The following is a 25,448-nucleotide window of genomic DNA, read 5'->3' as shown; positions in this document are numbered from 1 at the left end:
CCCGCCGCCCGCAAGTGCGACAAGAGAGGCACGACAAGGAGAAATGGGTTCAAATCTCAGGAGATTGGGTTTAGACGGGATATTGGGAGGAAATTCCTCCCTGGGAGGGTGGGGAATGCATTTCCCAGAGCAGCCGTGGCTGCCCCATCCCTGGAGGTGTTCCAGGCCGGGTTGGACGGGCTTGGAGCAGCCCGGGACGGGGGAAGGAGGGGATGGAAAGGGATGAGCCCCGGAGGGAGCACCGGAACGGCACCGGGCACTGAGCCCCGGGCCGGGCACCGGGCATTGAGCACCAAGTCGGACACCGAGCACCGGGCGCCAGGCATTGATCCCCAAGCCGGGAACCGGACACTGAGCACCAAACCGGGCATTGAGTACCGGACACCGAGCACTGGGCACCGAGCACCAGGCATTGAGCACCAAACCGGGCACCGACACCGAGCACCGGGCACCGAGCACCGGGCAGGGCCCGGAGCGGCGGCGGGACCGGATCTATATGGAGCACGGCCGTCAGAAACGCGAGAGTCACGGTGGCCGAGTGGTTAAGGCGTTGGACTCGAAATCCAATGGGGTTTCCCCGCACAGGTTCGAATCCTGTCCGTGACGCCACGCTCCCTTTTGCTGGTGGGGGACGGACGCGGGAGCTCCGCCGGTAACGGCGAGGACACGGTGCACCTCCGGTACCGGCCCTTTTAACGGCGGAAACAGTGGGGAACACACAGCCTCACCTCCGGTACCGGCTCTTTTAACGGCGGAAACAGTGGGGAAGTCACAGCCTCACCTCCGGTAGCGGCTCTTTTAACGGCGGAAACAATGGGGAAGACACAGCCTCACCTCCGGTAGCGGCTCTTTTAACGGCGGAAACAGTGGGGAAGACACAGCCTCACCTCCGGTACCGGCTCTTTTAACGGCGGAAACAGTGGGGAAGACACAGCCTCACCTCCGGTACCGGCTCTTTTAACGGTGGGGGCATCACGGAGCCTCCCGCTCGCCGGTAGCGGCTCCTTTAACGGCGGGAACAGCGGGGACAACACACTGTCAGCCTCCGGTACCGGCTCCCTTAACGGCAGGAACACCACAGATCCCGCAAGTCCCGGTACCGGCTCCTTTAACGGCAGGAACAACGGGGACCTCCCCACAGGTCCCAGCTCTTCTAACGGGGGATCCTCGCTCGGTTACCGGCTCTTAACGGCGGCAGCAGCGGGCAAAACACGCGCTCTGCCTCCGGTACCGGCTCCTTTAACGGTGGGAGGATCGGAGAGTCCCCAAGCCCCGGTACCGGCTCTTTTAGGGTTGGGAATAATGGGGACCCCCCCTCTAATCCCGGCTCCTTTAGGGGCGGGAGCAGCAGGGACCCCCAGCCCCAGTCCCAGCTCCTTCGGGGGTGCGAACAGTGGGGACCCCCCTGTACTCTCTGGTCTTGTTAAGGGCAGAAGTGGGAGCCCCACTCTGGTCCCTTCTTCTCTTTGGGGTAGGGACCCCCCAGTCCCAGTCCCATCTCTTTTTGGGGTGGGGACCCCCCAGTCCCAGTCCCATCTCTTTTTGGGGTAGGGACCCCCCAGTCCCAGTCCCATCTCTTTTTGGGGTGGGGACCCCCCAGTCCCAGTCCCATCTCTTTTTGGGGTAGGGACCCCACAGTCCCAGTCCCATCTCTTTTTGGGGTAGGGACCCCCCAGTCCCAGTCCCATCTCTTTTTGGGGTGGGGACCCCCCAGTCCCACCCCCCGTCTCTTATAGGGGTGGGGACCCCCCCAGTCCCAGTCCCAGTCCCAGTCCCAGTCCCAGTCCTTTTTGGGTTGAGTACCCCCCCAATCTCAGCTCTTTTTGGGGTGGGGACCCCACAGTCCCAGTCCCAGCTCTTTTTGGGGTGGGGATCCCCAGTCCCAGCTCTTTTTGGGGTGGGAACATCAGGGACCCCTCTGTGGTCCTGGCTCTTTTTGGGGTAGGGACCCCCCAGTCCCACCCCCCGTCTCTTTTAGGGGTGGGGACCCCCCAATCCCAGCTCTTTTTGGGTTGAGGACCCCCCAAATCCCAGCTCTTTTTGGGGTAGGGACCCCCCAGTCCCACCCCTTGTCTCTTTTAGGGGTAGGGACCCCCCAGTCCCACCCCTTGTCTCTTTTAGGGGTGGGGACCCCCCAGTCCCAGCTCTTTTTGGGGTGGAGACCCCCAGTCCCAGCTCTTTTAGGGGTGGGGACCCCCCCAGTCCCAGTCCCAGCTCTTTTTGGGGTGGGGACCCCCCAGTCCCAGTCCCAGCTCTTTTTGGGGTGGAGACCCCCAGTCCCATCTCTTTAAGGGGTAGGGACCCCCCAGCCCCAGTCCCAGCTCTTTTTGGGGTGGGGACCCCCAGTCCCAGTCCCAGCTCTTTTTGGGGTGGGAACAGTGAGGACCCCCCTCTACTCTCAGATCTTTTTAAGGGCAGAAGAGGGAACCCCACTCTGCTCCAGTCTCTTTTAGGGGTGGGCACAAGGGGAACAGGTTCATCCTTTTTGGGGAGCACATCTGGGGGGCTCCAGGGCAGGGGGATCCCCCCAGGACCCTCAGCCACCCCCGTTCCCTCCCAGGAGTGACATTTATGGATCCCCAGATCCCCCCAGGATCCCAAACCCACCCATTTTTACCCCAAGACTGAGCCCCCCGACACGGGGAGGGTTTTGGGGTGCAGGAGGAGGCCCCCAAAATGGGGATAAAAATGGGGATAAAGCAACCAGAATTCTGTTTATTGATCACTTCAATCCCTGCCTCCCGCCGGATCTGCCGGGACTGACACCGGAGGAGAAACAATGGTAAAAAAAAAAAAAAAATCCAACAAAATAAATGCAAATAAATTAAATTAAATTCCCAACGAGTCCCACGGACCCAGGCTAGAGGTGCCTGCCCAGGGTTACTTGGAAAAATCAAATAAAAAGGGAGAGTAAAAATAAGAAAAGGTAAAAAAAAAAAAAAAATTGAAGTACAAAAAGAAATAAAAATAAAAATACAGAACCACAATCACGAGTGTCTGGAAAAATAACACCAAGGGTGGAGAAAGCAGAGCCAAACACGGGCTGGGAGGAGGTGGGAGATGCTCCTGGGGCCAGGGAACGGGGCATGCACGAAGAGAGGGGACAGGAGGGTCCCCAAGGCCAAGGACCCCTCACTGCAGGGCTGGTGACACCAGCAGTGCCATCAGGGGACACCAGGCCAGGTGGGAATGCAGAGGGGGTGAGGAGATGGAGCTTGCTGGGGTTTGGGGGACCCCCCAGGGGTCTGGCAGGGCGTGGAGCCCCCAGCCCCCCTCTGCTGAAAGGGGTCCAGTCCAGCAGGGAACCCCAAAAATCCCAGTCCAGGAAACCCCGGCTGTCCTGAGCAGGGTTTTTTGTCAGATCTCCAGATTTTCATGCCGTGAGGGAAAATCACAAACCCTAAAAATCCAAGTCCAGGACACCCCCACCATCCCGAGGTGGTGGAACCATTGATTGTTTTCAGATCTCCTCCATGCCACGAGCAAAAATCACAACCCCAAAAACCCAACTCCAGGAAAGCTCCGCCATCCTGAGGAGGATTTTTCTGATTTCCATGCCATGAGCAAAAATCACAACCCCAAAAATCCCAAATCCAGGAAATCCCTGCCATCCCGGGTGGATTTTTCTCAGATTTTCAGGCCATGAGGGAAAATCACAAACCCTAAAAATCCAAGTCCAGGACACCCCCACCATCCCGAGGTGGAGGAACCATTGATTGTTTTCAGATCTCCTCCATGCCACGAGCAAAAATCACAACCCCAAAACCCCAAATCCAGGAAACCCCCACCATCCTGAGGAGGATTATTTTTGGATCTCCACACCATGAGCAAAAATCACAACCCCAAAAACCCCAAATCCAGGAAACCCCCACCATCCTGAGGAGGATTTTTCTGATCTCCATGCCATGAGCAAAAATCACAACCCCAAAAATCCCAAATCCAGGAAACCCCAGCCATTCCGAGGTGGAATATTTTTGGGTCTCCACACCATGAACAAAAATCACAACCCTAAAAATCCCAACTCCAGGAAACCCCTGCCATCCTGGAGCTGGATTTTTTTCAGATCTGCTCCGTGCCACGAGTGAAAATCACAAACCCTCCAAGTCCAGTAAACCCCCACCATCCCAAACTGGATTTTTCTCAGATTTCCAAGCCATGAGCAAAAATCACAACCCCAAAAATCCCATATCCAGGAAACCCCCACCATCCTGAGGAGGATTATTTTTGGATCTCCACGCCATGACCGAAAATCACAACCCCAAAAATCCCCCACCATCCTGAGGTGGATTTTTCTCAGATCTCCATGACATGAGTGAAAATCATGAGCCCTAAAACCCAGGTCCAGGAAACCCCTGCCATCCCAAATTGGATTTTTTTCACATCTCCTCCATGACCAAAAGTCACAACCCCAAAAATCCAACTCCAGGAAACTCCCACCAACCCGGAGTTGGATTTTTCTCAGATCTCCTCCACTCCATGAGCAAAAAACCCAGGTCCAGGAAACCCCTGCTGTCCCAGGTTGGATTTTTTTCAGATCTCCTCCACAACCTAAAAATCCCAACCCCAACCCCCCTGCCATCCCAAGGTGCATATCTCTAAGATCTCCACTCCATGAGCAAGAAACCTAAGTCCAGGAGACCCCTGATGTCCCAGGTTGGATTATTTTTGGATGTCCTCCATGCCATGAACGAAAAACCCAAATCCAGATAACCCCTGCTGTCCCAGGTTGGATTATTTTCATATCTCCTCCATGACCAAAAAATCACAACCCCAACCCCCCTGCCATCCCAAGGTGGATTTTTCTCAGATCTCCTCCATGCCATGAGTGAAAAACCCAAATCCAGGAAACCCCTGATGTGCCAGGTTGGATCCACTCCATGAGCAGAAAACCCAAGTCCAGGAGACCCCTGCTGTCCCAGGTTGGATTATTTTCATATCTCCTCCATGACCAAAAACTCACAAGCCCAACCCCCCTGCCATCCCAAGGTGGATTTCCCTCAGATCTCCTCCACTCCATGAGCAAGAAACCCAAATCCAGGAAACCCCTGCTGTCCCAAGGTGGATCCACTCCATGAGCAGAAAACCCAGGTCCAGGAAACCCCTGCTGTCCCAGGTTGGATTTTTTTCAGATCTCCTCCATGACCTAAAAATCACAACCCCAACCCCCCTGCCATCCCAAGGTGGATTTTTCCCAGATCTCCTCCATGCCATGAGCAAGAAACCCAAGTCCAGGAAACCCCTGCTGTCCCAGATTGGATCCACTCCATGAGCAAGAAACCCAAATCCAGGAGACCCCTGATGTGCCAAGTTGGATCCACTCCATGAGCAGAAAACCCAGGTCCAGATAACCCCTGCTGTCCTGAGTTGGATTTTTTTTAGATCTCCTCCATGACCAAAAATCACAACCTCAAAACCCCCCTGCCATCCCAAGGTGGATTTCTCTCAGATCTCCTCCATGCCATGAGCGAAAAACCCAAGTCCAGGAAACCCCTGCTGTCCCGAGTTGGATTTTTTTCAGATCTCCTCCATGACCAAAAAATCACAAGCCCAAAACCCCCCTGCCATCCCAAGGTGAATTTCCCTCAGATCTCCTCCACTCCATGAGCAAGAAACCCAAGTCCAGGAAACCCCTGATGTGCCAGGTTGGATCCACTCCATGAGCAGAAAACCCAGGTCCAGATAACCCCTGCTGTCCCAGGTTGGATTTTTTTCAGATCTCCTCCACAACCTAAAACTCACAACCCCAACCCCCCTGCCATCCCGAGGTGCATTTCTCCCAGATCTCCTCCACTCCATGAGCAAGAAACCCAAATCCAGGAAACCCCTGCTGTCCCGAGTTGGATTATTTTTGGATCTCCTCCACTCCATGAGCAAAAAACCCAGGTCCAGGAAACCCCTGCTGTCCCAGGTTGGATTATTTTCATATCTCCTCCACAACCAAAAAACCACAACCCCAACCCCCCTGCCATCCCGAGGTGAATTTCTCTCAGATCTCCTCCACTCCATGAGCAAGAAACCCAAGTCCAGGAGACCCCTGATGTGCCAGGTTGGATCCACTCCATGAGCAAGAAACCCAAGCCCAGGAAACCCCTGCTGTCCCGAGTTGGATTATTTTCAGATCTCCTCCACAACCAAAAACTCACAACCCCAACCCCCCTGCCATCCCGAGGTGCACTTCTCTCAGATCTCCTCCACTCCGTGAGCGAAAATCATGACGAGCCCCGGCTCCAGCACCATGTCCTCGCCCATGTGCTGGTTCTCGCAGGCCATCACCACCACGGCCTGCTTGCCGGGGATGCGTTTGGCCACGTAGTTCTCGTAGTAGCGCCGGTTCATCTGCCGCGTCTCCAGCGTGGCCAGCCCCTGGGGCCAGTTGCGCTCGTGGGCGTTCTCGATCAGCTCGTTGGTGATGGACGCCGGGCAGCCGCTCTCCACCAGCGAGCGCTTGATCACCGCCTGCAGCACCGCGTCCGGCGTGGAGATCATGCCGCCCCAGCGCGTCACCCGCGCCGGCTGCAGGGAGTTCACCCACCTGGGGGGGCACAGCGGGGTCAGGGAGGGGGTTTGGGGTGGGATTGTGGGGGTTCTCACACCTGGGGGGCACAGTGGGGTCAGGGAGGGGGTTTGGGGTGGGATTGTGGGGGTTCACCCACCTGGGGGGGCACAGCGGGGTCAGGGAGGGGGTTTGGGGTGGGATTGTGGGGGTTCGCCCACCTGGGGGGCATAATGGGGTCAGGGATGGGGTGGGATTGTGGAACTGTGGGGGTTCAGTCAGCTGGGGGGAGATAACGGGGTCAGGGAGGGGGGATTGGGGTAGGATTGTGGGAGTTCAGTCAGCTGGGGGGGCATAATGGGGTCAGGGATGGGGTTTGGGGTGGGATTGTGGGGGTTCACACACCTGGGGGGCATACAGGGGTCAGGGAGGGGGTGGGATTGTGGAACTGTGGGGGTTCACCCACCTTAGGGGGGGCATATAGGGGTCTGGGATGGGGTGGGATCATGGAACTGTGGGGGTTCACCCACCTGGGGGGGCCACAGCGGGGTCAGGGAGGGGGGACTGGGGTGGGATTGTGGGGGTTCACCCACCTTAGGGGGTATAATGGGGTCTGGGATGGGGTGGGATTGTGGAGTTGGGGAGATTTACCCAGCTAGGGGGTATACAGGAGTCAGGGATGGGGTTTGGGGTGCATTTGTGGGGGTTCAGCCAGCTCAGGACACTCAGAGGGGTCATGGAGGGGGGTTTGGGGTGGGATTGTGGGGGTTCACCCACCTGGGGGACACAACGGGGTCAGGGAGGGGGTGGGATCATGGAACTGTGGGGGTTCACCCACCTTAGGGGGCATACAGGGGTCAGGGAGGGGGTTTGGGGTGGGATTGTGGGGGTTCAGCCAGCTCAGGACACTCAGAGGGGTCACGGATGAAGGTCTGGGGTGGGATTGTGGGGGTTCACCCACCTGGGGGGCACAGCGGGGTCAGGGAGGGGGTGGGATTGTGGAATTGTGGGGGTTCACCCAGCTGGGGGGCACAGCGGGGTCAGGGATGGGGGTTTGGGGTGGGATTGTGGGGGTTCACCCACCTGGGGGGGCACAGCGGGGTCAGGGAGGGGGATTGGGGTGGGATTGTGGGGGTTCTCACACATTAGGGAGCATACAGGGGTCTGGGAGGGGGGTTTGGGGTGAGATTGTGGGGATTCACCCACCTGGGGGGGCACATGGGGGTCTGGGATGGGGTGGGATCGTGGAACTGTGGGGGTTCACACACCTGGGGGGGCACACAGGGGTCAGGGAGGGGGGACTGGGGTGGGATTGTGGGGGTTCACACACCTGGGGGGGCACAGTGGGGTCAGGGATGGGGTGGGATCATGGAACTGTGGGGGTTCACCCACCTTAGGGGGCATACAGGGGTCAGGGAGGGGGGATTTTGGGGTGGGATTGTGGGTGTTCACACACCTGTGGGGGCATAATGGGGTCAGGGAGGGGGTGGGATTGTGGAATTGTGGGGGTTCAGCCAGCTGGGAGGAGATAATGGGGTCAGGGAGGGGGTTTGGGGTGGGATTGTGGGGGTTCAGTCAGCTGGGGGGGCACAGCGGGGTCTGGGATGGGGTAGGATCGTGGAATTGTGGGGGTTCACACACCTGGGGGGGCATACAGGGGTCATGGAGGGGGTGGGATTGTGGGGGTTCACCCACCTTAGGGGACACAGTGGGGTCAGGGATGGGGTGGGATCATGGAACTGTGGGGGTTCACCCACCTTAGGGAGCATAACGGGGTCAGGGAGGGGGGATTTTGGGGTAGGATTGTGGGGGTTCTCACACCTGGGGGGGCACAGTGGGGTCAGGGATGGGGTTTGGGGTGGGATTGTGGGGGTTCACACACCTTAGGGGGCACATGGGGGTCAGGGTTGGGGGTTTGGGGTGCATTTTTGGGGGTTCAGGCAGCTCAGGACACACTCAGGGGTCAGGGATGGGGTGGGATCACGGAAATTCCCTCAAAAATCAACAAATTTCCTTCAAAAAACAACAAATTTCCCTCAGAAAATGACAAATCCCCCCTAAAACCTATACATTTCCCTCAAAAATCGATGAATTTCCCTCAAAAATAATAGAATTTCTCTCAAAAAGCCACAAATTTCCCTCAAAAAATGATGAATTTCCCTCAAAAATTGATGAATTTCCCTCAAAAACTGATGAATTTCCCTCAAAAATGGATGAATTTCCCCCAAAAAATTAGGAATTCCTCTCTGAAACCTAGACATTTCCCTCAAAAACCGATTAATTTCCCTCAAAAAACGACAAATTTCCCCCTAAAAATGACAAATTTCCCTCAAAAATTGATGAATTTCCTCAAAAAGCCACAAACTTCCTTCAAAAAATGACAGATTTCCCCCAAAAATGGATGAATTTCCCTCAAAAATTAAAGAATTTCCCTCAAAAAGCCACAAATTTCCCTCGAAACCTACAAATTTCCCTCAAAATTGGATGAATTTCCCCCCAAAACCTACAAATTTCCCTCAAAAACTGACAAATTTCCCTCAAAAACTGACAAATTTCCCTCAAAAAATGACGAATTTCCCTCAAAAATTGATGAATTTCCCTCAAAAAATGACAAATTTCCCTCAAAAAATTGATGAATTTCCCTCAAAAATTAAAGAATTTCCCTCGAAACCGACAAATTTCCCTCAAAAAGCCACAAATTTCCCTCAAAAATGGATGAATTTTCCTCAAAAATGGAAGAATATCCCTCAAAAAATGACAAATTTCCCTCAAAAAATGACAAATTTCCCTCAAAAAAGGATGAATTTCCCTCAGAAATTATAGAATTTCCCTCAAAAATGGATGAATTTCCCTCAAAAATAGTAGAATTTCCCTCAAAAATTGATGAATTTCCCTCAGAAATAATAGAATTTCCATCAAAAATTAAAGAATTTCCCTCAAAAATTAAAGAATTACCCTCAAAACCGACAAATTTCCCTCAAAAATGGATGAATTTCCCTCAAAAATTGATGAATTTCCCTCAAAAAGCAACAAATTTCCCCCAGAAATGGATGAATTTCCCTCAGAAATGGATGAATTTCCCCCAGAAATGGATGAATTTCCCTCAGAAATGGATGAATTTCCCTCAAAAATGGATGAATTTCCCTCAGAAATGGATGAATTTCCCCAGAAATGGATGAATTTCCCCCAGAAATGGATGAATTTCCCCAGAAATGGATGAATTTCCCTCAGAAATGGATGAATTTCCCCCAGAAATGGATGAATTTCCCTCAGAAATGGATGAATTTCCCCAGAAATGGATGAATTTCCCCAGAAATGGATGAATTTCCCTCAGAAATGGATGAATTTCCCCCGAAATGGATGAATCTCCCCAGAAATGGATGAATTTCCCTCAAAAATAATAGAATTTCCCTCAAAAATGGATGAATTTCCCCAGAAATGGATGAATTTCCCCAGAAATGGATGAATTTCCCCAGAAATGGATGAATTTCCCTCAAAAATGGATGAATTTCCCCAGAAATGGATCGATTTCCCCAGAAATGGATGGATTTCCCCAGAAATGGATGAATTTCCCTCAGAAATGGATGAATTTCCCCCAGAAATGGATGAATTTCCCTCAAAAATGGATGAATTTCCCTCAAAAATGGATGAATTTCCCTCAGAAATAATAGAATTTCCCTCAAAAGTTGACGAATTTCCCTCAAAAAATGACAAATTTCCCTCAAAAATGGAAAAATTTCCCTCAAAAAATGACTAACTTCCCTCATAAATAATAAAATTTCCCTCTGAAATCAACACATTTCCCTTGAAACCAACAAATTTCCCTCAAAAAATGACAAATTTCCCTCAAAAATAATAACATTTCCCTCAAAAAATGAGGAATTTCCCTCAAAAAATTAGAAATTCCTCTCTGAAACCAACAAATTTCCCTCCAAAAGCCACGAATTTCCCTCAGAAATGGATGAATTTCCCTCAAAAATAATAGAATTTCCCTCAGAAATGGATGAATTTCCCTCAGAAATGGATGAATTTCCCCCATAAGTGGTTGAATTTCCCCAGAAATTGATGAATTTCCCCAGAAATGGATGAATTTCCCCCAGAAATGGATGAATTTCCCCAGAAATGGATGAATTTCCCTCAGAAATGGATGAATTTCCTCAAAAATGGATGAATTTCCCTCAGAAATGGATGAATTTCCCCAGAAATGGATGAATTTCCCCCAGAAATGGATGAATTTCCCTCAGAAATGGATGAATTTCCCTCAGAAATAATAGAATTTCCCTCAAAAATTGACGAATTTCCCTCAAAAAATGACAAATTTCCCTCAAAAATGGAAAAATTTCCCTCAAAAAATTACTCACTTCCCTCATAAATAATAAAATTTCCCTCAGAAATCAACACATTTCCCTTGAAACCAACAAATTTCCCTCAAAAAATGACAAATTTCCCTCAAAAATAATAACATTTCCCTCAAAAAATGATGAATTTCCCTCAAAAAATTAGAAATTCCTCTCTGAAACCAACAAATTTCCCTCCAAAAGCCACGAATTTCCCTCAGAAATGGATGAATTTCCCTCAGAAATGGATGAATTTCCCTCAAAAATGGATGAATTTCCCCCAGAAATGGATGAATTTCCCCAGAAATGGATGAATTTCCCTCAGAAATGGATGAATTTCCCCAGAAATGCCAGCTTTCCCGGCGCCCCGAGGCGCGGCACTCACTCCAGGATCTCGTTGTACTCGATGGTCTCCTCCAGGTTCTGCAGGTTGGGGTTGACGCTGCGGATCGCCCTCATGTAGGCCTTGAGCAGCTGGATGTCCCTCTTCTGCCAAGGTAAGGAAAATTTGATTTAGAATAAGAATTATCCCTTTTTTTTCCTTTTTTTTTGTGAGGATTTTGGCGTCCCAGCAGTAAAAATTTACCCTTTTTTTTCCCCCATTTTTTGGTGCCTCAGAACCCAAACCCGCCCCTCGTTTTTCCCCTTTTCTTTAAATCTTACAAAGATGATAAACACAAATATAAACATAAATAAATACTTCGAATGAAGACTTTAAAACTTATTAGATCAATAAATAATAACTACTACCAGATGTGACTTATATCCTTGAAATAAATCAGATATTTTACAACATTGAAAATTATTGCAGAGCCACACTCAAACCACTGCTCCCCTCAGCACATTTTTTCCTGGTTTTTTGGGATCTTTTGGGGATTTTTTGGGGATTTTGGGGTTTCTGGAGCCCCCAGCACGGAGTAGCCCAATCCCACAGAGCCACACTCAGCCCACACCTCCCCTCAGCTGTTTTTTTTGGGATATTTTTGGATTTTTTGGGGAGATTTTGGGATTTCTGGAGTCACCAGTGTGGCCCAAGCAATCCCACAGAGCCACACTCAGCCCACACCTTCTCCTCAGCACATTTTTTCCTGGTTTTTTGGGATTTTTTGGGGGATTTTGGGATTTCTGGAGCCTCCAGCATGGAGTAGCCCAATCCCCCAGAGCCACACTCAGCCCACACCTCCCCACAGCTGGTTTTTTTGGGATATTTTTGGGGATTTTTTGGGGGGATTTTGGGATTTCTGGAGCCCCCAGTGTGGCTCAACCAATCCCTGCAGAGCCACACTCAAACCACTGCTCCCCTCAGCACATTTTTTCCTGGTTTTTTGGGATTTTTTTGGGATTTTTTGGGGGATTCTGGGATTTCTGGAGTCACCAGTGTGACCCAAGCAATCCCACAGAGCCACACTCAACCCACTGCTCCCCTCAGCACATTTTTTCCTGTTTTTTTTTTTATTTTTGGGGGATTTTTGGGGGATTCTGGAGCCCCCAGCACGGAGTAGCCCAATCCCACAGAGCCACACTCAGCCCACACCTCCCCACAGCTGGTTTTTTGGGGGGATTTTTGGATTTTTTGGGGGGATTTTGGGATTTCTGGAGCCCCCAGTGTGGCTCAACCAATCCCTGCAGAGCCACACTCAACCCACTGCTCCCCTCAGCACATTTTTTCCTGGTTTTTTGGGATTTTTTTGGGATTTTTTGGGGGGATTTTGGGATTTCTGGAGTCACCAGTGTGGCCCAAGCAATCCCACAGAACCACACTCAATCCACTGCTCCCCTCAGCACATTTTTTCCTGGTTTTTGGGGACTTTCAGGGGATTTTTTTGGGGGATTTTGGGATTTCTGGAGCCCCCAGCATGAGGTAGCCCAACCCCCAGAGCCACACTCAGCCCACACCTCCCCACAGCCTTTTTTTGGGGATTTTTTTTTAATTTTTGGGGAATTTTTGGAATTTTTTGGGGGGGATTTTGGGATTTCTAGAGCCCACAGCATGGCCCAGCCCAATCCCACTCAGCCCAAACCTTCCCCCAACCACTTCTCTCCCATTTTTTTTTTTGGGATTTCAGTTCCCAACACCCCAAATCTGCCCTTCCAGCTGCTGCTGGCCCAATCCCACAGAGCCACACTCAGCCCACACCTCCCCACAGCCTTTTTTTGGCTTTTTAAAAAATTTTTGTATTTCTGGAGCCCCCAGCATGGCCCAGCCCAATCCCACTCAGCCCAAACCTTCCCCCAACCACTTCTCCCCCCTTTTTTTTTGGGATTTCAGTTCCCAACACCCCAAATCTGCCCTTCCAGGTGCTGCTGGCCCACTCCTGGTGAGTCACACTCAGCCCACACCTCCCCACAGCCTTTTTTTTGGCTTTTTTTAAAATTTTTATATTTCTAGAGCCCCTAGAACGGCCCAGCCCAATCCCACTCAGCCCAAACCTTCCCCCAACCACTTCTCCCCCATTTTTTTTTGGGATTTCAGTTCCCAACCCCCCAAATCTGCCCTTCCAGGTGCTGCTGGCCCAATCCCACAGAACCACACTCAGCCCACACCTCCCCACAGACTTGTTTTGATTTTTTGGGGGGATTTTTGTATTTCTGGAGCCCCCAGGGTGGCCCAGCCCAATCCCACTCAGCCCAAACCTTCCCCCAGCCACTTCTCCCCCATTTTTTTTTTGGGATTTCAGTTCCCAACCCCCCAAATCTGCCCTTCCAGGTGCTGCTGGCCCACCTGCTCAGCCAGCTGGTGCTTGTGCTCTGCTGAGGTTTTCTCCAGCTCGGCGATCCTCGTCTGCTGCTGCTGCACCACCGAGCGCAGGTGCTTGATGCAGTTGTGGTTGGGCAGCTCATCCTTGGGCATCTCCAACCTGCCAGGAGCCAGGAAAAAAGGGGAGACTCCAAATTAGGGGGATTTACACCTTCCAGAGGTAATCCAGCTGTGGAAAGCCTCTGAGTGACAGGCTGGGGGAGGATTTGGGGAATAAATGGGTTTTTTTCTTCTTGGCTGCCTTGCTGAGAAGTTCTAAAGCCTGACAGCTCTTTCCAGGAGGAAATTCCTGCTGAGGTCCACCCTGAACCTCTCCTGGAGGTGTCCCATGCCAGGGCCCTTCCTGTGTCCATCCTGGTGCCATCCTGTGCCTGTTTCATGGCCATCCTCGTCCCATATCCATTACAAGGCCATCCTGTGTCCATCCCAGAGCAGCCCCAGTGCCCATCCTGTGCCCATTCCACAGCCATGCCATGTCCATCCCCATCCCATGTCCATCCTGTGCCCATCCCAGTGTCCATATTGTGCCCATTCCACGGCCACGACCATCCCGTGTCCATCCCAGTGCCCATCCCAGGGTCATCCTCATCCCAGGGCCATCCTGTGCCCATCCCAGTGCCCATTCCATGCCCACTCTGTGCCCATCCCAGTGCCCCTTCTGTGTCCATCCCAGGGCCCATCCCGTGTCCATCCCAGGGCCATTCCTTTGGCCATTCCATGGCCACCTTATGCCCAACCCATGGCCATGCCATGTCTATCCCCATGCCCATCCTGTGTCCATTCCAGGGCCCATCCCGTGTCCATTCCAGTGCCCATCCATGCCCATCCCAGGGCCATTCCAGTGCCTCCTCCATGACCATGCCAGGGCCATTCCTTTGGCCATTCCATGGCCACCCTGTGCCCAACCCATGTCTATCCCAGTGCCCATCCTGCGTCCATCCCCACCCCATGCCCATCCTGTATCCATCCCAGTGCCCATCCCAGTGCCCATTCCATGCCCATCCTGTGACCATGCCAATGCACATCCCATGACCATCCCCACCCTGTGCCCACCCCGTGTCCATCCCAGGGCGATCCCAGCACCATTCCTGTGCCCGTTCCACGACCATCCCCACCCTGTGCCCACCCCGTGCCCACCCTGTGTCCATCCCAGGGCCCATCCCAGCACCATTCCTGTGCCTGTTCCACGACCATCCCCACCCTGTGTCCACCCTGTGTCCATCCCATGGCTCATCCCAGCACCATTCCTGTGCCCGTTCCACGACCATCCCCGCCCTGTGCCCACCCCGTGCCCACCCTGTGTCCATCCCATGGCTCATCCCAGAGCCATTCCTGTGCCTGTTCCATAACTATCCCCGCCCCGTGCCCACCCTGTGTCCATCCCAGTGCCCATCCCAGGGCGATCCCAGCGCCATTCCTGTGCCCGTTCCACGACCATCCCCACCCCGTGCCCGCCCCATGCCCACCCTGTGTCCATCCCATGGCTCATCCCAGCGCCATTCCTGTGCCCATTCCATGACCATCCCCACCCTGTGCCCACCCTGTGTCCATCCCAGGGCCCATCCCAGCACCATTCCTGTGCCTGTTCCATGACCATCCCCACCCTGTGTCCACCCTGTGTCCATCCCAGGGCGATCCCAGCGCCATTCCTGTGCCTGTTCCCCGACCATCCCCGCCCCGTGCCCGCCCTCACCCGCATCCCTGCTCGCAGGTGACGGGGCGCTTGGGGTTGTGCTCGCAGTCGTTGAGGTGAGCCATGAGGTTGTCGAGGCGCACGACGGCCGTGCAGCCGAAGACGGCGTTGTCGCAGGTGATCTGCAGCTTGGAGAGCATGTTCCGCATGATCCGCGGCACCGGGCGCAGGTGGGCCACCGTCACCACGCTGCGGTCCACGGGGCACGTCTGCTGCTGCGAGAACCACTGCGTGATGCAGGCATTGCAGAAGGCGTGCTCGCAGTGCGGGGCCTGCGGGGAACGGCGCCGGCGTCACGCGGGGCACGGCTGGGGGGGATCCTGACGGGATGGGGGGGGGATCCTGCCAGGATTGGGGTGGGGATCCTGTCGGGATGGGGTGGGGATCCTGTCGGGATGGGGTGGGGGATCCTGCCGGGATGGGGTGGGGGATCCTGCTGGGATGGGGTGGGGGATCCTGCTGGGATGGGGGGGGGGATCCTGCTGGGATGGGGAGGGGGATCCTGACGGGATGGGGGGGGGGGAGATCGCGTCGGGATGGGGTGGGGATCCTGACGGGATGGGGGGGGATCCTGCTGGGATGGGGAGGGGGATCCTGCTGGGATGGGGGGGGATCCTGCTGGGATGGGGGGGGGATCCTGCCGGGATGGGGAGGGGGATCCTGCTGGGATGGGGTGGGGGATCCTGTCGGGATGGGGAGGGGGATCCTGTCGGGATGGGGAGGGGATCCTGCTGGGATGGGGGGGGATCCTGCCGGGATGGGGTGGGGATCCTGCTGGGATGGGGTGGGGATCCTGCCGGGATGGGGAGGGGATCATGTCGGGATGGGGGGGGATCCTGCTGGGATGGGGGGGGATCCTGCCGGGATGGGGGGGGGATCCTGTTGGGATGGGGGGGGGATCCTGCTGGGATGGGGGGGGATCCTGCTGGGATGGGGAGGGGGATCCTGCCGGGATTGGGGGGGGATCCTGCCGGGATGGGGGGGGATCCTGCTGGGATGGGGGATCCTGTTGGGATGGGGGGGGAATCCTGTCGGGATGGGGGGGGGAATCCTGCCAGGATGGGGGGGGGGGGGGGGGGATCCTGTCGGGATGGGGAGGGGGATCCTGTCGGGATGGGTGGGGGAATCCTGCCAGGATGGGGGGGGGATCCTGTCGGGATGGGGGGGGAATCCTGTCGGGATGGGGTGGGGGATCCTGTCGGGATGGGGCGGGGGGATCCTGCCGGGATGGGGGGGGGGAATCCTGCCGGGATGGGGGGGGGGGGATCCTGCTGGGATGAGGGGGGGGATCCTGTCGGGATGGGGGGGGGATCCTGCCAGGATGGGGTGGGGGATCCTGTTGGGATGGGGGGGGGGATCCTTCCGGGATGGGGTGGGGGAACCTCCCAGGATGGGGAATCCTCCCGGGATGGGGAATTCTCCCAGGCTGGGGAATCCTCCCAGGCTGGGGTGGGGAAATGTCCTGGGATGGGGTGGGGAAACCTCCCAGGATGGGGAATCCTCCTGGGATGGGGAATCCTCCCGGGATGGGGTGGGAAATCATTCTGGGATGGGGAATCCTCCCAAGATGGGGTGGGAGAACCTCCTGGGATGGGGTGGGGAATCATGCTGCGATGGGGTGGGGGAACCTCCCAGGATGAGGAATCCTCCTGGGATGGGGTGGGGAAACCTCCTGGGATGGGGTGGGGAAACCTGCCGGGATGGGGTGGGGAATCCTTCCAGGATGGGGAATCCTCCTGGGATAGGGGAACCTCCCAGGCTGGGGTGGGGAATCCTCCCGGGATGGGGTGGGGAATCTTCCCAGATTGTCAAGGCCAGGATGGACTGGATGTCCAAGAGAGCCTTGAGTGCCACCTCTGCTCCTTCAGTCACGGGATTGATCACAGGATTGATCATGGGCTCATTCATAGGATCGATCATGGGATCAATCATGGAATGGCTGGGGTGGGGAAACCTCCCAGGGCATCGAGGCCAACATGGAACTGATCCCCAGGACAGCCCTGAGTGCCACCTCTGCGCCCACCAACCCCACCCTGGTGCCAGGTGGGTCCTACCTGCACCCACCAACCCCACCCTGGTGCCAGGTGGGTCCTACCTGCACTGGCTCCTCCAGGACCCCGCTGCAGATGGGGCAGATCAGGTCCTCGTCCACGTCCCCCTGGAACCGAGCTACATCATACCCCATCGCTCGTCACCGGCGCCAGAACCCTGCGGGGCGGGCACGGCTCAGAACACCCCGGATGGGGCAGATCCTCGGGGTTTGAGCCAAACCTGTCTCTTCTTGGGGTCCCCTGGCTCAGGGATGGGGAGGAATTGGGGTCCCTTGGGTGCTGGAGCCATTCCAGCCCCTGGGATTGGGATCTACCAGGGCTGGAAGGCCCAGGTCCTACAGGAAAAGGGTTTCTGAGTCAAACCTGTCCCTTCTTGGGGTCCCCTGGCTCAGGGATGGGGAGAAATTTGGGTTCCTTGGGGGTTTTGGGTCTTCCCAGAGCCATTCCAGCCCCTGGGACTGGGATCTACCAGGGTTTAAACTCCAAGGTCCTGCAGGAAAGGGTTGGGAAGGGGTTGTGAGTCAAACCAGTTTCTTCTGGAGCTCCTTTGGATAAGGGATGGGGAGGAATTTGGGTTCCTTGGGACTTTTTGGGTTTTCCCAGAGCCACTCCAGCCCCTGGGATTGGGATCTACCAGGGTTTGAAGCCCAAGGTCCTGCAGGGAAAGGGTTGGGATGGGATTTTTAAATCCCAATCCTGAAAACCACAACCCTAAATTTCCCATTTTTGGGTTTGATTTGGGGTTTTGGGGGTGATTTTTGGGGTGGTTTACTTGCTTTGCAGAGCTGGGCCCGTGGGGCGTTGGGAATGGAAGCGTTCCCAGCCCGGCATTCCCAGGAAATTCCCTCCTCCAGCCCCTTCCCCTCCTCCAGGGCCGGCCTTGAGCTCTGCCCCGGCCGTTGCTGCTCCCTCGGCCCCTCCCCGACATCAAAGGCGGTGACAAAGCGGTGACAAGGCGGTGACAAAGGCCCGATAAGGAGTCCCCACCCCAAAGCCCAGCGGGAGGGGCAGGAGGGGGGGGGAGGACACCGGGACAGGGCCCCGGGAGCTGGGAGGTGACCCGGGAATTCCAGCTGTGCCCACCCTGGGAATTCCAGCTGTGCCCACCCCGGGAATTCCAGCTGTGCCCACCTCAGGAATTCCAGCTGTGCCCACCCTGGGAATTCCAGCTGTGCCCACCCTGGGAATTACAGCTGTGCCCACCTCAGGAATTCCAGCTGTGCCCACCCCGGGAATTCCAGCTGTGCCCACCTCGGGAATTCCAGCTGTGCGGGGACCTGGGAATTCCAGCTGTGCCCCCTTCAGGAATTCCAGCTGTACCCACCTCGGGAATTCCAGCTGTGCCCACCTCAGGAATTCCAGCTGTGCCCACCTCAGGAATTCCAGCTGTGCCCACCCCGGGAATTCCAGCTGTGCCCACCCCGGGAATTCCAGCTGTGCCCCCTTCAGGAATTCCAGCTGTACCCACCCCGGGAATTCCAGCTGTGCCCCCTTCAGGAATTCCAGCTGTACCCACCCCGGGAATTCCAGCTGTGCCCACCCCGGGAATTCCAGCTGTGCCCCCTTCAGGAATTCCAGCTGTACCCACCCCGGGAATTCCAGCTGTGCCCACCCCGGGAATTCCAGCTGTGCCCATCCCGGGAATTCCAGCTGTGCCCACCCCGGGAGCACAGGCTGGCTCAGGGGGGGCCAGTGAGGCGCGGCCCCCCAGACACATCCAGCTGTGCCAGGCTCCCACACCTTGGCACCAGCCAGATGTGCCCAGCTCCTGCACCCCAGCCCTGGCCAGATGTGCCCCAGCCGAGGAGCTGCTGACAGAGGGACAGATGTGAGGGGACCCTGCTGTGACTTTGTCCCCTCCCTGTCCCCAGGGCAGCTCCCAAACCCCTGGGAAACCCCCCAGCTGCAGGGTCTGATAAGGACCAACGGCCCCAGATCCCAGCCCAGGGCAGCTGGGCAGGCACCTCTGCAGGGCTCTGGAACATTCCCTGGAGTTCAGGTGTTCCCAGAAACCCAGCTCCGGGAACAGCTCCGGGAACAGCCCGTCCTCCCACCCCAGAACTCCTCTGGGATCTCCCCAGGCTTGTCCCAAAACTCCTCTGGGATCTTCCCAAAACTCTGGGATCTTCCCAAAACCCAAAACTCTGGGATCACAGTGGGCTCATCCCAAAATTCCTCTGGGATCTCCCCAGGCTCATCCCAAAACTCCTCTGGGACCTTCCCAAAACCCAAAACTCTGGGATCTCCCCAGGCTCATCCCAAAACTCCTCTGGGATCTCCCCAGGCTCATCCCAAAACTCCTCTGGGATCTCCTCAGTCTCACCCCAAAAATCCTCTGGGATCTTCCCAAAACTCCTCTGGGATCTCCCCAGGCTCATCCCAAAACTCCTCTGGGATCTCCTCACTCTCATCCCAAAACTCCTCTGGGATCTCCCCAGGTTCATCCCAAACTCTGGGATCTTCCCAAAACCCAAAACTTTGGGGTCTCACCAGACTCACCCCAAAAATCCTCTGGGATCTTCCCAAAATTCCTTTGGGATCTCCCCAGGCTCATCCCAAAACTCCTCTGGGACCTTCCCAAAACCCAAAACTCTGGGATCTCCCCGGGCTCATCCCAAAATTCCTCTGGGATCTCCTCAGTCTCACCCCAAAAATCCTCTGGGATCTTCCCAAAACTCCTCTGGGATCTCCCCAGGTTCATCCCAAACTCTGGGATCTTCCCAAAACCCAAAACTTTGGGGTCTCACCAGACTCACCCCCAAAATCCTCTGGGATCTTCCCAAAATTCCTCTGGGATCTCCCCAGGCTCATCCCAAAACTCCTCTGGGACCTTCCCAAAACCCAAAACTCTGGGATCACAGTGGGTTCATCCCAAAATTCCTCTGAGATCTCCTCAGTCTCACCCCAAAAATCCTCTGGGATCTTCCCAAAACTCCTCTGGGATCTCCCCAGGTTCATCCCAAACTCTGGGATCTTCCCAAAACCCAAAACTTTGGGGTCTCACTGGACTCACCCCCAAAATCCTCTGGGATCTTCCCAAAATTCCTCTGGGATCTCCCCAGGCTCATCCCAAAACTCCTCTGGGATCTCCCCAGGCTCACCCCAAAACTCCTCTGGGATCTCCCCAGGTTTATCCCAAACTCTGGGATCTTCCCAAAACCCAAAACTTTGGGGTCTCACCAGATTCACACCCAAAATCCTCTGGGATCTTCCCAAAATTCCTTTGGGATCTCCCCAGGCTCATCCCAGAACTCCTCTGGGATCTTCCCAAAACCCAAAACTCTGGGATCTCCCCGGGCTCATCCCAGAACTCCTCTGGGATCTCCTCAGTCTCACCCCAAAAATCCTCTGGGATCTTCCCAAAATTCCTCTGGGATCTCCCCAGGCTCATCCCAAAACTCCTCTGGGATCTCCCCAGAAGAGTTTTCCAGAATGGAAAAAGGAAGGATTGGAGAAATTCCCGAAAATAGAAAAAAAGAAAAGGATTGGGAAATGAAAAAGGAAAAAAGAAAAAAAGGAGGGATTGGAGGAATTCCCATGGGAAAAAAAGGAAGGATTGGACAAATTCCCAAAAAATAAAAGGGAAGGGAAGGGAAAAAGGGAAAGGAAAAAGGGAAAAGAAAAAGGGAAAAGAAAAAGGGAAAGGAAAAAGGGAAAGGAAAAAGGGAAAGGAAAAAGGGAAAAAGGGAAAAAGGGAAAAAGGGAAAAAGGGAAAAAGGGAAAAAGGGAAAAAGGGAAAAAGGGAAAAAGGGAAAGGAAAAAGGGAAAGGAAAAAGGGAAAGGAAAAGGGAAAGGAAAAAGGGAAAAAGAAGGATTGGAGGAATTTCCAAAGAAGGAGAAAGAAAAAGAAAAGAGGAAGGGTTGGAGGAATTCAAAACAAGGCAAAAGGAAAAGCTTGGAAATGGAAAAGGAAAAAAGGAAGGATTGGAGAAATTCCCATGGAGAAAAGGGAGGATTGGAGGAATTCCCAAAAAAGGAAAGAAAAGGAAAGGCAAGGAAAAGGACCAAAGGAAGGGTTGGAGGAATTCCCATGGGAAAAAGGAAAAGGACCAAAGGAAGGACTGGAGGAATTCCCATGGGAAAAGGAAAAGAGAAAGGGTTGGAGGAATTCCCATGGAAAAAGGAAAAGGACAAAAGGAAGGGTTGGAGGAATTCCCATGGAAAAAGGAAAAGGACAAAAGGAAGGACTGGAGGAATTCCCCTGGGAAAAAGGACAAAAGGAAGGGTTGGAGGAATTCCCATGGGAAAAGGAAAAGAGGAAGGGTTGGAGGAATTCCCATGGGAAAAGGAAAAGAGGAAGGGTTGGAGGGATTCCCATGGAAAAAGGAAAAGGAAAAGAGGAAGGACTGGAGGAATTCCCATGGGAAAAGGAAAAGGAAAAGAGGAAGGGTTGGAGGAATTCCCATGGGAAAAAGGAAAAGAGGAAGGGTTGGAGGAATTCCCATGGGAAAAAGGAAAAGGACAAAAGGAAGGACTGGAGAAATTCCCCTGGAAAAAGGAAAAGAGGAAGGGTTGGAGGAATTCCCATGGGAAAAGGAAAAGGACAAAAGGAAGGACTGGAGGAATTCCCATGGGAAAAGGAAAAGAGGAAGGGTTGGAGGAATTCCCATGGGAAAAAGGAAAAGGACAAAAGGAAGGACTGGAGGAATTCCCATGGAAAAAGGAAAAGAGGAAGGGTTGGAGGAATTCCCATGGAAAAAGGAAAAGGAAAAGAGGAAGGGTTGGAGGAATTCCCATGGAAAAAGGAAAAGAGGAAGGGTTGGAGGAATTCCCATGGGAAAAGGAAAAGAGGAAGGGTTGGAGGAATTCCCATGGGAAAAAGGAAAAGAGGAAGGGTTGGAGAAATTCCCATGGGAAAAAGGAAAAGAGGAAGGGTTGGAGGAATTCCCATGGGAAAAAGGAAAAGAGGAAGGGTTGGAGAAATTCCCATGGGAAAAAGGAAAAGAAGAAGGGTTGGAGGAATTCCCCTGGGAAAAAGGACAAGAGGAAGGGTTGGAGGAATTCCCCTGGGAAAAAGGACAAGAGGAAGGGTTGGAGGGATTCCCATGGAAAAAGGAAAAGAGGAAGGGTTGGAGGAATTCCCCTGGGAAAAAGGAAAAGGACCAAAGGAAGGACTGGAGGAATTCCCATGGGAAAAGGAAAAGGAAAAGAGGAAGGGTTGGAGGAATTCCCATGGAAAAAGGAAAAGGAAAAGAGGAAGGGTTGGAGGAATTCCCATGGGAAAAAGGAAAAGAGGAAGGGTTGGAGGAATTCCCATGGGAAAAGGAAAAGGAAAAGAGGAAGCGTTGGAGGAATTCCCATGGGAAAAAGGAAAAGGACCAAAGGAAGGGTTGGAGGAATTCCCCTGGGAAAAAGGAAAAGAGGAAGGGTTGGAGGAATTCCCATGGAAAAACGAAAAGGAAAAGAGGAAGGGTTGGAGGAATTCCCATGGGAAAAAGGAAAAGAGGAAGGGTTGGAGGAATTCCCATGGGAAAAGGAAAAGGACCAAAGGAAGGACTGGAGGAATTCCCATGGGAAAAAGGAAAAGGAAAGAGGAAGGGTTGGAGGAATTCCCATGGAAAAAGGAAAAGGAAAAGAGGAAAGGTTGGAGGAATTCCCATGGGAAAAAGGAAAAGAGGAAGGGTTGGAGGAATTCCCATGGGAAAAGGAAAAGGAAAAGAGGAAGGGTTGGAGGAATTCCCATGGAAAAAGGAAAAGGAAAAGAGGAAGGACTGGAGGAATTCCCCTGGGAAAAAGGAAAAGAGGAAGGGTTGGAGGAATTCCCATGGGAAAAGGAAAAGGAAAAGAGGAAGGGTTGGAGGAATTCCCATGGAAAAAGGAAAAGGAAAAGAGGAAGGACTGGAGGAATTCCCCTGGGAAAAAGGAAAAGAGGAAGGGTTGGAGGAATTCCCATGGGAAAAGGAAAAGGACCAAAGGAAGGACTGGAGGAATTCCCATGGGAAAAGGAAAAGGAAAAGAGGAAGGGTTGGAGGAATTCCCGTGGGAAAAGGACAAGAGGAAGGGTTGGAGGAATTCCCCTGGGAAAGGAGCCAGGATTTACCTCCCGTGGCAGAATTCCTCCAGGCAGGACGCGGGGCAGCGCTGGCCTCACTCTGTGCTGCCAACTCCTCCCCAGCTTCTCCCATCTTTCCCTCTCCTCTCCCCCAGGGCGCGGATCTGATCCCAGGAAAGAGAAAAAAAACGGGAAAATCAGGAGGGGGAGGAGGGGGAGGGGAGATCCTGCCTCCCCCCAGGCTGGAATTCCCTGGGAAAGCCAATTCCCACCTGGAATTGCCACCCGTGGGGAGAAATTCCTCCCCCTGCGCTGATTTTTTGGGGAATTTTTTGGGAATTTTGGGAATAATGGAGCCCCCAACCAGCCTTGGACACAGGGATTCACACTCAGAAATTTGGGAATTCCAGGCCAGGAGGATCCAGGCTCAGGAATTTGGGAATTCTGGCCCCATTCCCAGTGGGATTCACACTCAGAAATTTGGGAATTCCAGGCCAGGAGGATCCAGGCTCAGGAATTTGGGAATTCTGGCCCCATTCCCAGTGGGATTCACACTCAGAAATTTGGGAATTCCAGGCCAGGAGGATCCAGGCTCAGGAATTTGGGAATTCTGGCCCCATTCCCACTGGGATCAAAGCTCAGAAATTTGGGAATTCCAGCCCAGTAGGGATTACAGGGATCAGAAATTTGGGAATTTCAGCCTCATTCCCAGTGGGATTCACACTCAGAAATTTGGGAATTTCAGCCCAGTAGGGATTACAGGGATCAGAAATTTGGGAATTTCAGCCTCATTCCCAGTGGGATTCACACTCAGAAATTTGGGAATTTCAGCCCAGGAGGATCCAGGCTCAGAAATTTGGGAATTCTGGCCCTATTCCCACATGGATTCATGCTCAGAAATTTGGGAATTCCAGACCAAATTCTCAGTGGGATCCAGGCTCAGAAATTTGGGAATTCCAACCCCATTCCCACAAGGATTCACGCTCCGAAATTTGGGAATTCCAACCCCATTCCCAGCTCTACAGCCCCTCCTCATCCTGCTAAAAATCCCTGGAATTTCTCCCTTTGGAATTCTGCCCAAATCCGAGGTTTTCCCCTCAAAATTCCGAATGGGAAAAATTATTTTGGGTTCAGCAACGACGGGAAAAACCAGCCCAGGGGGGTTGGGCACCTGGAAATTTGGGAATTCTGAGAATTCCTGGAAATTTGAGGAGTTTTTATTTCGTTTATTTAGCTCCCACATTCCCCAAATTCCTCTGGATTCTCCCCAGAATTCCTCTGGATTTCCCCCCAGTTTCTCTGGATTTTCCCCCAAATTCTTCTGGATTGTTCCCCAAATTCCTCTGGATTGTTCCCCTAAAATTATTTTGGATTTTCCCCAAATTTTCCCCAAATTTCTCTGGAATTTCCCCCAAATTCTTTCAGCCTGACCCCCGAATTCCTGGGGATTGTTCCCCAAACTCCTCTGAATTATCTCCCGATTTTTTTCTGGGATTGTTCCCCAAATTCCTCCGAATTATTCCCAAAATTTCCTTCAATTTATTCCCAAAACTTCTCCGGATTTTCCCCAAATTCCTTCAAATTATTCCCAAAATTCTCCGGGATTTTTGCCCCGAATTTTCCTGGATTTTCCCCCAGATGCTCGACATTTTTTTCCCAAATTCTCCGGGATTCTCCCCACATTCCCGCTCCCGGACAATTCCCGACCGGAGCCGCTCCCGGTTCCCCCTTCCCATCCCCGGTGCCTCCGTTCCGTTTCATTCCGCCGCTCCCCGGTACCGACACCGCCCCGGGGCTCCTCCTCCCACCCTGACCCCGCCGGGGCTCTCCCGGTCTCCTCCATGGACGTTTCCCCGCCTCCTCCCCCCGTTCTCCCGGTGCTACCGGGGCCTCCCCGGGAGCCCCAAGCACCGCCCCGGGGGCCTCTCCGATGCCTCTCCCCCAGCCGCACGTACCGCGGGCGGCGGGCCCGGCCCGCTCGGGGCCGCTCGGGGCCGCTCGGGGCTCAGCGGCGGCCGCGGCCTCCTCCCGGTACCGCCGCCCGGCCCCGCCGCACCGGAAGTGCCGCGCCGGAAGCGCCGCTCCGGCCGCGCGGGCCGGAACTCGGTGGTAGGGGCGGTGTGA

At 53.9% G+C, this 25,448-nt stretch overlaps 1 protein-coding gene and 1 non-coding gene across 3 annotated transcripts; one reads left to right on the top strand and one right to left on the bottom strand.

Moving 5' to 3' along the window:
- The first annotated feature begins 524 nt into the window (after nucleotides 1-524).
- TRNAS-CGA (transfer RNA serine (anticodon CGA)) lies at nucleotides 525-606 on the top strand. The gene has a single exon. It is a non-coding gene; the product is annotated as a tRNA-Ser (tRNA).
- Nucleotides 607-2,695: 2,089 nt separating this feature from the next.
- On the bottom strand, nucleotides 2,696-25,383 carry RNF41 (ring finger protein 41). Of its 2 annotated transcripts, XM_059871721.1 has the most exons (8): nucleotides 25,280-25,383; nucleotides 23,373-23,488; nucleotides 17,377-17,489; nucleotides 15,282-15,553; nucleotides 13,553-13,688; nucleotides 11,216-11,319; nucleotides 6,140-6,532; nucleotides 2,696-4,955 (listed from the first exon to the last, which is right to left on the bottom strand). In XM_059871721.1, the coding sequence occupies exons 3-7, from the start codon at nucleotides 17,464-17,466 to the stop codon at nucleotides 6,181-6,183; spliced, it is 954 nt and encodes a 317-aa protein (XP_059727704.1). In that variant the 5' UTR covers nucleotides 17,467-17,489; nucleotides 23,373-23,488; nucleotides 25,280-25,383; the 3' UTR covers nucleotides 2,696-4,955; nucleotides 6,140-6,180. The 2 variants fall into 2 exon arrangements, with proteins under 2 accessions (XP_059727704.1, XP_059727703.1); XM_059871720.1 differs by lacking the exon at nucleotides 2,696-4,955 and having other exon boundaries at nucleotides 5,492-6,532.
- Between the last annotated feature and the right edge of the window lie 65 nt (nucleotides 25,384-25,448).

Source organism: Haemorhous mexicanus, chromosome 33 (assembly GCF_027477595.1).
Source record: "Haemorhous mexicanus isolate bHaeMex1 chromosome 33, bHaeMex1.pri, whole genome shotgun sequence".
NCBI lineage: Eukaryota > Metazoa > Chordata > Aves > Passeriformes > Fringillidae > Haemorhous > Haemorhous mexicanus.
The sequence above is the reverse complement of the archived record's forward strand: the minus strand, read 5'-3'. Positions and strand labels throughout refer to the sequence as shown.

What these genes read in the sequence shown, in the direction of transcription:
- RNF41 (XM_059871721.1), bottom strand. Translation starts at nt 17,466, where the DNA reads ATGGGGTATGATGTAGCTCGGTTCCAGGGGGACGTGGACGAGGACCTG. An exon ending in ACCTGCGAGCAGGGATGCGG is followed by an intron (nt 13,689 to 15,281) that starts GTGAGGGCGGGC and finishes GGCTCCTGGCAG; the next exon opens with GTTGGAGATGCCCAAGGATG. An exon ending in AGCACCAGCTGGCTGAGCAG is followed by an intron (nt 11,320 to 13,552) that starts GTGGGCCAGCAG and finishes TTACCTTGGCAG; the next exon opens with AAGAGGGACATCCAGCTGCT.